The sequence below is a fragment of the Lacerta agilis genome, chromosome Z (assembly GCF_009819535.1).
Source record: "Lacerta agilis isolate rLacAgi1 chromosome Z, rLacAgi1.pri, whole genome shotgun sequence".
Taxonomy (NCBI): Eukaryota; Metazoa; Chordata; class Lepidosauria; order Squamata; family Lacertidae; genus Lacerta; species Lacerta agilis.
In genome coordinates, this window is record NC_046331.1 from 1,271,687 (window position 1) to 1,288,667 (window position 16,981).

Here is a 16,981-nt window from a genome sequence, read left to right on the forward strand (position 1 = left end):
CGGGTGAGTGGGAGGTGCACACATGCGCGGCTGGCATGCTCTTGCATGCACCCTTTGGCTGAGCGGCTTACCCGTGGAATAATGACCCTTCTGGGGAGAAGTCATGCCTGCCTCTCTATTAACAATTAAGGCATAGGAGAGAAGCACAGATAAATTTTGAGGCAGCAGAGCAAGGAGGACAAAGGACAGTATCTCTGCTCTTTTTGTCCTTCCTCAAGAGCAAAAACTTGTGCCACAAACTCTGCAAGCTAAAGCAGACTTGGGAGGCAACCTGCTGGAGAGTAATTTACCTAGTCATTCAGTGTGGGAGGTGGGAGATTTTCAGGGCACTGAATCCACCCCCTTGGTTATGCTAAACCTTACTCAGCTTCTCTCCAAATGGCTTCAGATTTATTTTTGCATATAAAATGCTTATGAGGGCTAGGAACTTGCTTTGTGTGTGTTACATAGCCAGTTTCCCCCGTGGCCGAGATCTGCGGTTCACAGCTGCTCCTGGAGGATCAGTTTGGCCCACCCCCCTGTACTGAATCCCTGACTTTCAGAGCTTTCAACCTCCTCTTCAGGACTGCAGCTTGTCAGGATATCCCTACAGGGTTGGCAACAAATAGCACCAGCAGCCCCACCACCCCGGGAGTGTCACCCAGAAGACAAAATGGGGGGGGGGGTCAGCTGCAATGGTAACCAAGATTGCTGGGCTTAGCAGAGCCGGACCTTTGTTTGCTACAGAAGCACACCCTTCTCCAAAGTTTACAGCACTAAGTTGCTAGGACCCAGAAAAAGTGTCAAATCACAAAACTGTGGAGCTGGAAGGGACCCCAGGGGTCATCTAGTCCAACCCTCTGCAATGCAGGAATCACAAGCGAAAGCATCCAGGAACACGTGGCCATCCAACCTCTGCTTAAAAACCTCCACCATTCCACTGTTTCGCAGCCCCTACTGTCATAAAGTTTTCCTGGGTGTTTCGTCGGAATCTCCTTTCTTGTAATTTGAAGCTATAGGTTCGAGTCCTACCCTCTACAGCAGGAGAAAACAAGCTTGCTCCCTCTTCCGTGTGACAGCCCTCCAGGTTCAGGCAATCTTTCTTTTGCACGGAGCGGGGCCCATGTTAAGCGTTCCGTTCCACACTGCCCTGCCCTTCCAGTGACATTTCGGTGACATTTTCTGGTCACTTCCAGGTTTGGCGCTGTGCGTGTGTCTGTGCAACCGCATATCAATCAGACATGTCTAAATTGGTAGTTGCCGTTATTTGAAGGTGGCTACCACATCTCTTCCCAGTCTCCTCTTTTCCAGGCTAGACAGACCCAGCTCCCTCAACCACTCCTCATAAGGCCTGGTTGTCAACATCCTTCTTAAATTGTGGCGCCCAGAACTGGACACAGGACTCCAGTTGTGGCTTGACCAAGGCAGAATACAGCTGTGCTATTACTCTGCTTGCTCTAGACAACTCTGACAGGCCCGTCTTTTCATTTTCACCCCTCTGCCTGTCCTCAACGGTGCTGAACAAGGAAACCTTGCTGAGGTTTTGTACCGTCTTCATTTAACTTTGACTCAATCAATTCTTTAACGTTTCCAGCAGCTAAAAGGCAGAGAGGCTTGATTAGTGAACCCCCCAACTTCCGTTAGCCCACACTGAGAGGCAGGGAGGTGCAGTGAAGCGGTTGTGGGGTACAGACCTCCAGGTGGCTGGGGCTGATGGGTGCTGGGATCCTGACAACACCTGGAGTGCCACAGATGCCCCTCACCACCGGTGCAGCAGTTACATGCCAGGCTGAGAGAACGGGAGGCCTCTCTCTCAGACAAGCCTACCTCGGAGGGTTGTTTGCAAAGGATAAAACAGGCAGGGAAAGGGCAGCCCTGCAGGAGCCCTTAAAAACCTTCCTCTGGGGCAATTCTTCAGGAACTTCCCACCCCCAAACACACATGCCAAGATGAAAGGGTGGGGCCTTTTCGCTGGTGGCACCCCCAAATAAGTGTCTTCCATTGTAGCGTCCAGGTGCCAGGTTAAATCCTCTCTTTTAAAACAAGGCTCCTGACCAATGGATTGCTGGTAGGGATACGGCTGCAAAGTTGGCTCCTCTGCATTCTGACTTCCAACCCTGTTTGGTTTATTTACTTATTCTGAAAAATGTGACGTATGGTTTCAGTGCCAGCTTGCCTCTCTGCTTCCCTTGTACTAACCTGGGTTCTCAGTGGATTAATAGATTTGTATTTTGCATGTCTATCTCACCTTTTCCTCCAGGATGGCATACCTGGCTCTCCCTCTTCCCATGTTAGCCTCTCACAACAACCCTGCGAGGTAGGTCATGCTGAGAGGCAATCATAGCCTGATAGATGAGCTGAGGATTTGAACCCTGGCCTCCCAGGTCCTAGCAAGACACTCTGAGCTTGCTTTGGCCTTGCTCTGACACTGCACCTCCAGAGGCAGAGCCTTGACGAATATCTTGCCATGGAGAGGAAAGAGGAGTGCAATCTGTTCCATTTAACACTGTGAGCGTATCCCCAATGCTAGACCATCCACTTTGCACGCAGAAGGTTGCAAGTTCAATCCCCGGTAGCAGAGCACCAGTGCGGAGCGGTGGTTGCAGCATCAGATAAGCACCTGGGAGAGCCCAGGGTTCGAATCCCCACTCAGCCACAAAGCTCTCGTGGGCTGACCTTGGGCCACTCAGCCTAACCTACCTTGAGGGTTGCTGTTGTGGGGATTCAGTGGGGAGAAGAACCATGTATTCCACTTTGAGCTCCTGGGAGATAAAGGTTAGATATTTATCATCATCATCATCATCATCATCAATTACTGGTAAATTTGTTTAAACCCTTCATCCAAAGATCACAGGGTGTTTCACAACATAAGCATATAGAATGAGAATGCAAAATACATAATAAACCAAAAAACAAACAAATAACAACACCCCCCCCCCAATAAAACTAATCTCTTGGTAGGGCTTGGGAATGTGCTTGGCCTAGGGCCCTGGAAGGCCGCAGCTGCCAGTCAGTGCAGACCACACCAGGGGGGGGGCCTAACCCTTGGCCCTCCAGATGTTACTGGACTACAACTTCCATCAGCCCCAGCAAGTGCGGCCAACAACCAGGGAGGATGGGAGTTGTAGTCCAGCCACACCTGGAGGCTTGCAGCTTCCCTCACACCAGTTATGGACAACATTGGGCTGGATGGGCCAGCAGATGGACTCAGGGTGAGGCCCTTTCCTACACCACCCCCAGGCTCTGAAAGCAAGCATAGGCTACAAAGAGCCAGGGTGTAATGGGGGCCAGGATGCGGCTGCCAAGGAGCGCAGCAACTGCCGCCCCACTTAATATTCAAGCGGCAAGAATAATGACATCCGCTGTCACTGTCAAAGCTGGGGAAATTGGCTGGGGGGGGGGAGGAGGGAGGATTAGCTACAGCTCAGTCAATCGCAGAAAAAGTCTGGGGCTCCAGGAGGCTACTAATAATCCAGGAGAAAGGCTGGCAATTTTTTAACGCAGAAAACCCCCCCCACACACACACATTTAAATGAAGGCTTAGCCTTAATGACAAGCCAACCAGGCAAGTACAAAATGTACATCCACCAAATTTACATTCTGCTCCAAGGGCTGAGAAATTGTCTCTGTTTGTTAAAGAACAGCTCTTGCCAAGAAACCAGCGGGGGGGGGGGCATGGCTGTGTCTCCGGGTGGATCCAGGAGCTCCCAAAAGAACAGAGGGCTCCCACCACTGATTCTGGGTTCCCCACCCACCCTGAGCAGCAGGTAGGAGGCAAGGTGGACACCTGTGCTATGGAAAACTTCACCAGCACAGGTCCAAAGTAAAACATCCTGCCCTGAAACACTGAAGCCGAATCTCGCATCCAGCACCTTTGCGAGAAAGGGATGCCTTAAAACTGCCAAGAGTCAGTGTGCAAATATTATGCATTTGTTTGCTTGTTTAATTCCCCATATACACCCCTCGCCTGCTTCGATCTGCGGAACTGGCCACATCATAGCCGTTCTGGCATTTGTGGGAACTCGATCTTGCAGGGTGGCATCAACTGTAATTTTGGAACTCTCTACCTGATGTCAGGAGCCTTTACTCCTTTCAGTGCCTGCTAAAAGCATTTTTGTTCAGACATGCCAACCCAGAAGTTTAGAAAGTTAGTGTGAGTTTTAATCTGCTTTTAGTCCATCGTTGTTTTAGCTTTCCTAAGGTCTTAAATTATTGTTGTTAATTTTTCTTAGTAATATTTTCATTGTTTTATCCCATTTGCAAACCGCTTGAAGGTTTCAAAAATGTCAGCCTGACCCTATGACATTTCATATTTGGCTGGCGAAGGTTCCTAAAATGCTCAGCTCTCACTGCAGACTTCCTCACAAGGACCCTGGAGACTGCAGTTCAGCACACGATTCGGAAAAACCTTTTCTGGAGTTTCCCACCCTCCTTGCAAGCACCCCCACCCCCTTCAGGTGTCTTGATCAGGAGCCTGGTGCTGAACAGAAGAGGACCCTGCTGGGTCAGGCCCATGGCCCATCGAGGCCAGCCTCCAGGTGCCTGGATGAAACCTGCAAGCAGGACCCAAGCATGAGAGCCTTCCCCCTTTCTGTGGTTTCAGAAGCATTGGCGGGCCTGTGCAGAGCTTGTCTGAAGCCCAGGGAGGAGCTCCCAGTCAGCTGGGGGGGGGGCATGGGGCAACCTTGGCATGACAGCGTACGCCTGACATGTTCCTGGCAGGGAGCCCTGGCCAGCTTAGTCCTCTGAGACGCAGGGCAAGGGTACCCGGCTCCTCCTCTGCCTCTGCATGGGCCTGACCATTGCTGTCTCCAACTTGTGGAGACAGAGCACAGACATCATGGCATGGACAGCCCTCTCCTCCATGAATGTGCCTCCTGTGGGTGTGAGTTCCACAAGTTAACCATGCATCGTGCAAAGAAGCATTCCCTTTTATGCTGGAAGCTGAATCTTCCAATGTTCAGCTTCACCGGGTGCCAAGTTCTGGCGGATGGAGAGAGGGAGTTGCCATTTCCTCTTTCCGCTTTCTCCATGCCTCGCACAATTTTATAAACCTTTTGGCACGCTTGGAACTGCTTTGTCACGTAGACCCGGCTTTGCTTGGGAGCACACAGGTCCTGCCCCCCCTTCCCTCCACTGACGCTGCTGCCTGGCCTCCCCACCCCCCCCAGCCCCTTTTAAACTGCCAATTAACTGCCACAAGCAAGGCGCCCACGCTGAGCCCCAGCTGGGAAATGTGAACACAAGGAATGCCTTCCTCCTTATTAAATCTCAGAAGCCTTTTTATACAAGGGGAGGGGAAAGAGGGGGGGGCGGAATAGCTGGCCCAGAACACAAGGAGGATGCTTCATAAAGCCACTCAGCACAGCTGATTAGGGGATTAGCAGATGCCAGCCTGCAGAGCCCACAGAACGACAGGGGGGCAGCCTAAGGGGGAGGCCCTGCAAGGCACCTGAGCAGCTGTTGGAAAACAGGACTGGGGGGCCTTTGGCTGGCACAGCGGGGTGGAAGCAGAGAAAGCAACAGGATTTGGGTGTGAATTGCAATGGTGGTGGCGGGTGAGGGCTTGCACTTTTCCTAGGACCCCCCAGCAAAACACCCAGAGACCCTGGGTGGGTGGGCATGGGCAGAGGGGCCTGGGATCTGCCAGATCCACACATCCACCCAGCCCTCAGTACTATCTCCTCTGACTGGTAGCAGCCAGCCAGGGGGCCCCTCCCAGCTTTGCAACCTTTAGGGAAGGGGGGCGCCCAAGGTTGATCTTGCAGCCTTTGGTATGCCAAGCAGGCGCCCAGCCCCTGAGCTGCCAGGGGCACTCCCTGGCGCAGTGAACGGAGGGGTGAGATGGTCATGGGCCACCTCAGAGCAGGACTGGTACATCCACCGAGCTCTGGCAAGGCTTTCCCAAACAGCCCCCCAAGTTGGAGACTGGATGCGGGGTTTCGGGGGTGGAAGCAGGCCCTGGGGGGGAGGGGAGGCAGCTGGACTGGTTGTGGGGGGGGGGGCAACCTGCAGTCCTCTAGGTGCTGATGGAATACAACTCCAAGCAGCTCATGTGGCAAGAGGTCAGAGGTGGGGGGGAGCCGAGGGTCACAGTAAGACCCAGGGATCCAAATCCCCCCCACCCACCTCCCTGCTTTGAAAACAGGAATTTGTGGCAAGGAATTTGTGGCGCACCTCTTCTTTTGTGTCCCCCAAGAAAACTTGGTCCATTTCCTGTTTTTGTAAAACTGGCCCAGAAGCACCTGGGTCTGCACACCCAGAAATTCCACAAAAAGTCAGTATTTTTGATTTTGTTACTCATCAAGCAAAACTAAATTATGCCTAACTTTTAAATATACAATATGTTTTGAATTCCCAAGTCGTGTCACTACTTTTTCAGCAACTCCCATTTTTGGAAGCTGGAAGCTGAAAAATTCAACACACATCACCATGCCAGTTCCATAGCGCCTTAGCTACACACGGTGGTGGTGGTGGTGGACTCGGCTCTGCTGGAGGTTTCGAAGCAGAGGTTGGAGGGTCACCTGCCGGGGGGGGTGGACTAGAGGACCCTCGGGCATCTCTTCCAGCTCTACAGTTCTACGATTCTATGAAAAGAGACACTTTGGCCTCGCTCTCCTTCTCGGAAATGACAAGAAAGTGTCAGCCTTGCCTCAAGTCAGGCAAAGTGGGGGGGGGGGGCGGGAGAGGAGAAAGAGAGAGAAATGCAAACCGAAGTGGACAGAGGCACCGCCTGGTCTAGCTGGAGCCATTCATTCTCAGAAGGCCACCTAGCCGCTTGAGAGAATCTGGGCTTCTGTTCCAGGAGGAAACTCAGCTCATCCGTGGGCTCAGCCATTTGTGGGGCAGCGTGGGTTTATGTGAAGTGGAGCCCAGCCAGCCTTCTGGTTGAATGCTTCCTGGGGAGGAAGGAAGGCAGGGGTAGCATGCTTTTGGGGGGGGGAGGCGGAGGAGAACAAGGCACAGGGGGAAGAGGACTTTTTTCTGATTGCTTAATTGAGTGGTTCAAAGTAAGCATAAGATATTTGCAGGTTGGGGAGGGGAAGGAAGGAAGGAAGGAAGGCACACACACACACACACACACACACACACACACACAATGACTCACCCGGATCCTCCTCATCGCGGCAACTATCTCCACGCGGCTGTTGGGTCTTGGCACATCCAGACTGCCAATGTACTGAAGGGAGAGAGCAAAGCCAGGAGTGATTCGTTAAAGACTTTTGGAACAATTTGCCCCTGTTCCAGAGCTTGGTGCTGTGCACATCTGCCCCATTCTCATCGGCATCTGCAAGGGCTCTGTGCATTCACACACTTATTTACTAGGGCTTGCCGACTGGAAGGTCGGCGGTTCGAATCCCCGCAACGGCATGAGCTCCTGCCAACCTAGCAGTTTGAAAGCACGTCAAAGTGCAAGTAGACAAATAGGTACAGCTCTGGCAGGAAGGTCAACGGCATTTCCGTGTGCTGCTCTGGTTCGCCAGAAGAGGCTTAGTCCTGCCGGCCACATGATCCGGAAGCTGGACGCCGGCTTCCTCGGCCAGTAAAGTGAGATGAGCGCCACAACCCCAGAGTTGTCTGCGACTGGACCTAATGGTGAGGGGTCCCTTTACCATTACTACTACTACTACTACTACTACTACTATAGCCCATCTTTTTCAGAGACTGGGACTCAAGGCAGCTTACACAAATCAAAGCAGCACAAATGAAATACAAAGGCTTTCTTGGCATCCATCTGTCTCGAGAAACAATGGAGTGCACCTCCGGGGGTGAAGTTAGCAGCACCAAAGTGACCTCTCCGAGGCCTGGGCAGTGTGTCTTGAGGTCCTGGACTGACCAGACTACAAGACCCCTCTTTCCAAAGGAAGCAGAGCAATATGTTTAGCACCTGCCTGGTTGCAGGAGTTGGATGGAAAGTGGCGTACAGGGCGCCATTCAACCGCCTTAGGGACTCCACTCTGGATTTGTGCAGAGTTTACTCTTTCGTCTTTTCTTTTCTTGAGGTTTAGGGCCAGAGCTTTCCTTCTTCCCAGGTGGGCTACCTTCCCAGGTGGATGGGCCCCACATGGCCCTCTACACTACAGCATGTGCAGATGCCACCTTCTTGATTGTTGGACCCACTCTTGGTCTTGTCTGCTCAATCCTTCGGAGCCTGTCTTCACACATGGAGTCCCAAACTCACTGAGGGTTTGTGACCCATTGGCCGCTACCCTCACCTGATGCAGCCGGCTCTCAGGATTGTGGCTGCTGTCACATGCTGGCGGCTTCTAGGAGCCACAGGTTAGAGCCGAGTGCAGGGTGGGGACCAAGGGGGGGATGAACTACCTGAGAAGCAGCACTGCATGTCCCCCCACCAGAGCTACTACCCCTCTCCCAACACCCCAGACACAGGCTAAAAACATAAAAACAAAAAAATAATTAAATACTATACAGTCATACCTTGGAAGTCAAACAGCTTAGTTCCCGAACTCTTTGGCTCCCGAACGTCGCAAACCCGGAAGTGACTGTTCTGGTTTGCAAACTATTTTTGGAAGCCGAGCATCTGACAAGGCTTCCGATTGGCTGCAGGAGTTTCCTGCAGCTAATCAGAAGCCGAGCTTTGGTTTTCGAACGTTTTGGAAGTCAAACGGACTTCCGGAACTGATTCCGTTTGACTTCCAAGTTACGACTTAAAGGAATATTAAAATTAAAGGAATTAAAGGAATATTAAAAACCAATGTATTAAAATATAGTTTAAAAAAGAAGCACAGCATAATTTCAAAGCCTTTTCCTTTTTTAAAAAAAGTCAGTTCTCAAGGGCATGTGGGAATTACAACAGCATTCAGCTGCTGGCGAAAAGACAAGGAGGGAGCCAGGCTTGCCTCTAGGGAGAGAGTTCCAGAGTCTGGGAGCAGCCACCACTGAGAAGGCCCTCTCCTGTGTCCTCACCAAGGGTGCCTGGAAGGATAGAGGGACTGTGAAAAAGGTCTCCCCTGAAGATCTCAGAATCTGGACAGGTTCACATGGGAAGATACGGTCCTTCAGAAAGCCTGGGGCGTAAGCCTACACAAGTATGCACAGATTGGGTGCCTGGGATTGAAGTCTGTGAGCAGCTCTGGCTGGGACAGGGCTCTGTGTCTGCATTGCAACAGCTGGATTGCAACCCTCTGGTCCGTTGAGTAACCCTGCGGGTGTTCCATATCAGTTGATGTGTGCCTGCCCTAGGGATGTCATAACACCCGTGACCCTGCGGTGGAAATGAGTTGCAAAAACAAAGCTCTGTGTCTGCATTTCCTCACTCTCCTTTTCCTGGCGTTATGCTGCTCCTTGCAAGGTTAAGCCAAGCCGGCAGAATCCCACCTCTTGCCAAACTCAGCCGGCCTGGAATTGGTACCCGCCGGAGGAGGAAATAACTGCACGGCTGCTGGTTTGCTAATTGTTTGTTTTAATGAGGCTCTGTCACGGCAGGGAAAGGTGAAGACACCGAGAACCAGGCTAGGCCCGTACAAAAATTTGCACACCAGTGGCAGGATTTCTATTGCCCATCTCTCTCTCTCTCTCTCTCTCTCACACACACACACACACACACACACACCCTCCATCGGACTTGGACCAGAGTGACACCCATCAAGCTGGCAACCGAGGGTGCCTACTCCAACACTGCTCAACTGGAGATTAGTCACTCAACCTTCTTTACGCCATAAGGGTGATGGAAAGGAGCTGGGGGTGGGGTGGGGGGCTTAGAGGTGAACTGGGGATTCTAATCCTGCTTAATGGTCTTGTACCTGAGCACCAGAAGGGGAGCCCATTTATTTATTTATTTCAGAAAATTCACATAGCCCTCGGTTGCAGAAGACTGCCCGGTCGGTCCGCTTTGATCTGTGGAACTGGAACTATTACGGGCGCCACATAATACCCGCTCCAAATTTGTAAGGAACTCCCTGCCTCTTGACACCAGGAAGGCGTAACTAGCCGTAGTCTATATGGCACCTGCTAAGCCTACCCACCTATGTGGAACATTGGCAAGTCTTTTAATCTGGTTGTTAGTCTCATCACTGATTTAATTAATATCTGAATGTTCTAAATAGCTGTTTCAAGTGTTTTTACTTTGCTGTTTCACTCTTTCTGCAAACCGTTTTGAGGTCACCATTGGTTTGTTTGATTTCTACAATCAATTCCAAATAATTTTTGTGGGGTGCGGGGTAGGTAAAGGTAAAGGGACCCCTGACCGCTAGGTCCAGCTGCAGACGACTCTGGGGTTGTGGTGCTCATCTCGCTTTAACTGGCCGAGGGAGCCGGTGTACGGCTTCCGGGTCATGTGGCCAGCATGACTAAGCTGCTTCTGGTGAACCAGAGCAGCGCACGGAAAACGCCGTTTACCCTCCGCGCCGGAGCGGTACCTATTGATCTGCTTGCACTTTGATGTGCTTTTGAACGGCTAGGTTGGCAGGAGCAGGGACCGAGCAACGGGAGCTCACCCCGTTGCGGGATTCGAACCCCTGACCTTCCAATCGACAAGCTCTAGGCTCTGTTGTTTATCCCACAGCGCCACCCACGTCCCACAGGGTGAGGGACCTCAAAGCCATTTGGGGTCAATGTATCATGAAGCTGATGAGAGTTGGAGTCCAAGACATCCAGATGGCACCAGCTTGGGAAAGGCTGGCATCTGCACACTGGCAAACAGTGGACGGAGCACATAGGAACACAGATTTCAAGAAAGTGCCAAGAGAGGGGGAGGCTGACACCAGTGTAATAAATTCAGATATATAAGCTAGGTGCCAAATAGTACCCTAAATCTAGGTTGCAGACACCACAACAGAATGTCTGTTCGTCAAGGGATTGGACTGGGGGACCCTTCCAAGGCTACAGTTCTACGATTCTATGGCTCTGCGACCTCAACTACTGTATTGCTTGACTATATCTTGCTCTTGCAACAATTCACATTGTCCCGAGTAACACACACACAGTGGGGATGGAATAAACTACGGACCAAGGTGGGTCTTTAAACTGTGGTCGCCAACCTGGCACCCAGAAATCTCCTCATTGGTTGCAACTGGGGCCCATGCCAGGAGTAAAACGCATAATCCCAGGGCACAAGTTTTTGCTTTACTGGCCACCTGCAGACCAGGTTACAGAAGCAATACGGGGCCCTCTGGATGTCGGTGGACTCCAACTCCCATCATTCCTGGCCAGCCACCACCACACTGGCTGGGGCTGGAACAGTTACTGCAGCTTATACAGAAGATCAAGAAGGAACCTCTGCCAAACCTGTTCTCCTCCCGTTTATGCTGCAGGAGGGAATGTTTGTTGTTGTTGTTGTTGTTTGCATTTATAGCCCTGCTTTCCTCCAAGGAGCTCAAGGTGGCGTATATGGCTCCCCACTTCCTCATTTTATCCTCACAACAGCCCTGCGAGGCAGGCAGGGTCAGGTTCCCCCAGATACTCCCAGGCCCTGCTCCCCTCTCCAACTCTACTGGGGCTCCGGGCACAAGGGGTCCTTTGTGGCACACTCTGCAATCTGCCTTATTCCACGGAGACCAGGCCCTTGGCGTATGAATGGGTCTGCAGTCCAAAGCGAGCTGTGGCACCCCCACGAAACTGTGAAACGTATTTCCTTCATAAAAATGATGAACAGCCAATGTTCTCTGCCTGTGGTGTGAGAATGTCAAACCGCAAAGCAAAACAAGCACAGGGTCTCTGCCCCCTAGAAGACTGCAATCTGCAGTAATGAGGGTCTTCTTCTTCTTCTTTGTTAATTAATTAATATTATTTTATATTTATTAAATTTGCATACCACCCTTCAACTGAAGATCACAGGGACGTTTACAGCATAAATTACAAGATAAAAACACAAAATACATAACACAACAACAACAACAACAACAACAACAACAACCAAACACACAACAACAACCAAAACAACAACAACAACACAACAACAACAACAGCCAAAAGCCAATAACCCTGAATAATAAGGGGGAAACTGATATACTGTACTGAAATCACTGGTTACCCCCCCTCTCAGGTGCTAATCCTTCTCATGTTTGTCCATCAGAATATCACTACTCAATCAATGAGAGGTATCAATGTTTTCCCAAGACTATATCTCCTTCTCCTATGAAGAACTGATTGCCTGGGCTTTCTGTACCCTGTTCTTGTGCTTCAGCACAGGGTCTGTTTGGGGAATCTTTTATTAAATACCAGGGCACTCTAATAGTTAATTTCAGGCTTGAGGAAGCTTGCAAGATATAAGGAAATCTGAAGATAAACATCTGCATTCCTTTAAAAGCACGAGCAGCATTGTTAATAATAGACTGATAAACTACACATCGTCATTATTAATATTAATATTATTACCATTGCCATTTTAAAAGCCCGCCCGCACTCTGAAATCAACAAGATGTTCCTTTGCACCTTTCCCATTTCCCCCAGATATTTTCTAAACGTGCTAATGTGCTTCTGGGCTCCAACTCCTTCAGAAACACCATTCTCTGAGTTACATATTCGGCGTGGTTTTGCTCAGATACCAGCTTGGCTCAATCCCACAGGGCTTAAACTATCTAGCCACTGGGTTTCTAGGACTGCAATCTTAGGATTTGTTGTGGTTTTTGGGAACAAAGACAAGAGGGGTTGGCAAGGGAAGATTCCCAGCCACAGAGGGGAGCTGGCTATTTTAAAAGGGGGGTGGGGGTGGGACACACAGAGGCACAGCTTGAGAAGGGGGAGGGAGCAGATGACAGTGTCCGGCATCTAAGGCATCTCTCTCCCCAGCCCCCACTCCCGCCCTCCAAAACACCCCTTATTGTCTCTGAAGGTCAGTCTTCACACAGCTCCTCCCTCCCACCATCCTGCTGCCACCCAGAGCGCCTTTAATGGAAGGGGTGGTCAACATGGCAAGAGACCCTCTTGGAGGCTCACCCATGCACACGCCTCCCCTCACAACTGCCAAGCACTTACAAATTACTTTTGAACAAGGTAAGCACACCCTGGTTCTCTCTGTAACCACCTAACTGGAAGACTAAATACAGCTGAAACAGCCACTGCCATTCTGCCTTGCGGAGGGTTCTGTAGAGGTTGGAAGCTTGCATTATGTTCAGACGCAAATGGGATTCTGATAGCAAGCTGGTATCAGTAACTGGCTGCCGCCAGGCAGCAAAGAACACGGTTAGAGGCTCCAAGGAATATTAGACTTTGTTTTCAGTCCTCTATAAAGCTGGGACCTACCGGTAAATGCACAAAGCTGGGACCTAAATGTTGTCATCACTTAAAATCACTTAAATGCCACTTCAAATGCCAATATTCGCATTACAGTTCTTAAATTTTGCCATGGAAACCTTCGTTCTCTAGGTCTAAAAAGAACCAGTTCCCCTTCTGCTCTGCTTGATGAAGAATTCTGTGTCAGCAACACAGCTTTGCATATTCTCCCCCCAGATTTCAAGACCCACAGAGCTATTCATAGGACACATGCGGCAGCACACAACCGCCACACCAGCCTCAATTCAGACAGGAAAAGGGGCTGAGCGGCCTCAATGCAGGAGCACCAGATTTGCCAGCAGAAGTTCCCAGACTCATTCCTTGGAAACTCCAAGTAGAGCCGAGAGAGACTAGGAAGAATTGCTGCTTGTCAGAGCTTGGCAATACTGAGCTAGATGTACCAGGGGTCTGACTGAGTATTAAGGCAACTTCTGAAGACTGGATCCTGGTTTGAGGAAGTTTCCCCCCTACCCCAGAGCAGGTTCCTAATGATTCCTGCAGGGAAAATGCCCCACAGATTTTAACTCTGAAAACCAGAGAGATTAATTTTGAAAATGAAATCATACTGAGCAGGATAAGCCAGTTACATGGGAAAAGATCATACAACCGTTATGACCTCTTGGAGTCTTGGTGCGACCTGCTTCCCCTGTGCCCCTTCACTCCCTGAATAAACTTCCTTGGCTCCATCTGATTAGAACGTAATTAAAAAGAAATTGGTTGGCCTGACTCTCTTGACTTTGTTTCCCCCCTCTGTAAATGACATCGCAGACCTTTTGGGATAAACCATTTTGACAGACTGCAGGGTGTGGGAACAGCCAGTTCCAAACACTAGAAGCAGAAAAGCCGGAGTTCTTTTAATTTGGCTGAAAGACCTGCAGGTCAGCTGTTCTTGCTCATGCTCTGGGTGCGAATTCATGGAGGAGGAGAGGGCTAGCCATCTGCAGCAGCAATGCCTCTGAATCCCAGCTGCCGGGAACCACGGGAAGGGAAAGGCTGCTCTCGCTTGTGGGTTTCCCATTGGGGAATATGGTTGGTCACTGTGAGAACAGGGTGCTGGACTACCAATTAATTATAACTGCCATTGCACAGTAACTCTCTGAGTGTAGCCTGGGACCTGGGACCACGCCAAAAACCACTGTCAAGTCTATACCTATGAACCCCCACTCCTGATGCCCCACCCACCCAAGCCGCCTTCTCTGGAAACCTACCTTAGCACATGGGATGCTCTTCAACTGTTAACAGGGGCTCAGTGATGGGGGCACCTGTCTTGCATGCAGAAGGTCCCACGCTAAATCTCCAGGTTAGGGTGGGAACGTCTACAAGCCTGTAAAAGCCACTGCTGCTGCCTGCCCGTGTGGTTGCCCCAATCCTCTATAAGGCACACCCCCCATGCTATTGTCAAGCAGCTGGGAGGCAGGTAGCCCTGTCAATCTATTCTTGTAATTGTACAGTATTTATTTATGTCCCGCTTTCCCCCCAGGCTGGGACTCAAGGGGGTTTACACAAATTAAAGCAACGCAGACAAAATACAAGGGACAAAGAAAGAGAACTAAGAACATATAAAAGAGAGCCGCCAAGAAGCAATTAAACTCTTTTAAAACAGCACATATGAACATGAGACAAGCCTGCTGGATCAGGCCCCTCTTCTCTCAGTGGCCACCCAGATGCCTCACTGGCAAGCAGGATCTGAGGCCAAAAGCATCACCGGCCCTCCTGTGGCCTCCAGCAACTGGTAAGCATTCAGAAGTTAATAAGAAGAACACCCACTACTGCTAAGTTACCCAAATATCTCCCAGGAGATCCTAATCTACCTAAGGAGTGCCCCCCCCCTTCCCTGAAGGAATGCAACAAGGGAGGAATCTCTCACGCCCCTTCCCCTGGGACTGCTGCCTCTCACTCTGGCTTAGGAACAGGGGCTCAGACCGTGTGCAGCAATGTCCTGCAATGGGGCAAACCGCAATTGAAGCAACTGGCAGTTGTACATTTTGAGGGATTCCCACAGCAGAGCATAAAGGGTGTACTCTCTCCCCCCCCCCCCGCTCTTGCAGCTGCTGCTCCCAATAACCAGCGTTCAGAAGCAGACTGCGCTACACACAGAGGTTCTATTTAGCTGTAAGGCAACGAATGAAGAGATCTGCCGGATCAGACCAAAGGTCCCTTCTGGTCAGGCACGTTGTCTGCAAAAGCAGCCAGCTGGATGACTCCAGGGAGGTTGTTAGTCTGCACACTGCCCCTTCACATGGAGGCTCCATTTTAGGGGCTATGACTACAGCCACTTTGGTGGGAAGCTAGTGCACAAGGCCTGCAGGCTGCCTTGGTGGGGGCTGAAACATGGTCAGAGGCTCAATGGCTTGGATGCCCAGGTGTGGACAGTGTGCCTAACTGGCTCAGGCACCCCCCCCCCAACCTCATTGGCACATGAAATTGCTGCATTCTCCACTGCCAAATAAAAGGTTATCGCCTCTCTCTTCCTACAGTACCTGCTGTAACAACTTCTATGACAGGCAGAAATCTAAACAAGGAATTATTCCATCTCCCTGGATGCAGGAATGATGGGTGAAAGCTGCACCTGTGAGATTCCTGCCTTCTTAGGTGTTTGGATCAAAGGCTACACCTGAAGCACTCTTGCTACTGCGAGCAAAGGCGGTAAGTAGGCGTCTGTAAACATGCAAGGGGTTAGCTGCCCAACGCGAGCCCAAGCTCTACACATGTTCTGGGAACCCCTTTTCCTCAACGCTCCGAGTTACGGCTTTGACCGGGAATCACGGGAGCTTCCTAGTTAAGCTTCCTATTAAACACGCCGCAGGGAGGAGGAGGAGGAGGAGGAGAGCTGCTTGCCGAGGAATCAATGCGTGTCTTGAGATGCATTCTGCACATGCACGGGCAGACTTCTTTCTTTGGGGGTGACAATCCGCGCCCCACGGCTGCTGGGTACTGGAGAGAACCCGGCTGGATGTCGCCAGAGGGGGTGGGGGACGGGACCTCCGGCCTGGAGGAAGCAGCGGCGGCAGCGCGGGATCCCGTGCGTAAAGGCGCGCAACGAACGGCGCCTTGCTTTCCACAAACCCCGGGCGGCTCACCTTGGCCTGGAAGTGGATCCCGTGCTGGAAGGCTTCCTCGTTGTGCAGCGGCACCCGCGAGTCTCCGGCATCGTCACCAGGTTGTAGCGGTTCTTGAGCTTGACCGGCATCTTGCAAGAGCATCGCCCGGCCGCCCCGACGGCGAGTCCCTGCCGCCACCGCAGCAAAGAGCAGGAGGCAGGAGCCGGGAGCGCAGCGCTCGGCTCGCCCAGGACGAGGGCGCCGAGGAGGAGGAGGAGGAAAAGGAAGCTCCTCCCGGCGTCTCCCTCTTCCCGAGTGATGCGTTACGTTGGGGCGGAGCTGAGGCGAGGCAGCGGCTGCGAGCACCGGGAATGGAGAGGGAGGAGGCGGGCGCGCCACGGGAGCTCCCGGGGAGGAAAAGGGGACCTGCTGCAGGCGGCGAGGGCGGAGGCATGCCCGATCCTGTTTGCTTTATTTTGGCTTTTTTTCTCGGGGTGGTGGTGGTGGTGGTTTGCTTTGCTGCTCCATTGGGCAAAGAAGGAGGGGTGTTAGTTAATGGTCGTTATTATTTTTATGGCGGGGTGTGTGTGTGGAACGCTGCATTTCGTTTTTTCCATAAAGGATATGTTAAGACGATATATTCATGCATGACACACAACCCTTTCCCTTTCCTTTATTGTGGTACTATGTTGCGTATGTCCTGGTAGGTAGGTAGATATCGGTTTAAT

At 51.3% G+C, this 16,981-nt stretch overlaps 1 protein-coding gene across 1 annotated transcript in view; it reads right to left on the minus strand.

Moving 5' to 3' along the window:
• Positions 1–16,417, minus strand: part of LOC117040274 (carboxyl-terminal PDZ ligand of neuronal nitric oxide synthase protein-like) — a 43,723-nt gene extending 27,306 nt beyond the window's left edge. Inside the window, 3 exon segments of the mRNA XM_033137949.1 lie at positions 7,088–7,159; positions 16,293–16,369; positions 16,372–16,417. Of these exon segments, the coding sequence (XP_032993840.1) occupies positions 7,088–7,159; positions 16,293–16,369; positions 16,372–16,402 (180 nt within the window). The 5' untranslated portion in view covers positions 16,403–16,417.
• Positions 16,418–16,981: the final 564 nt, after the last annotated feature.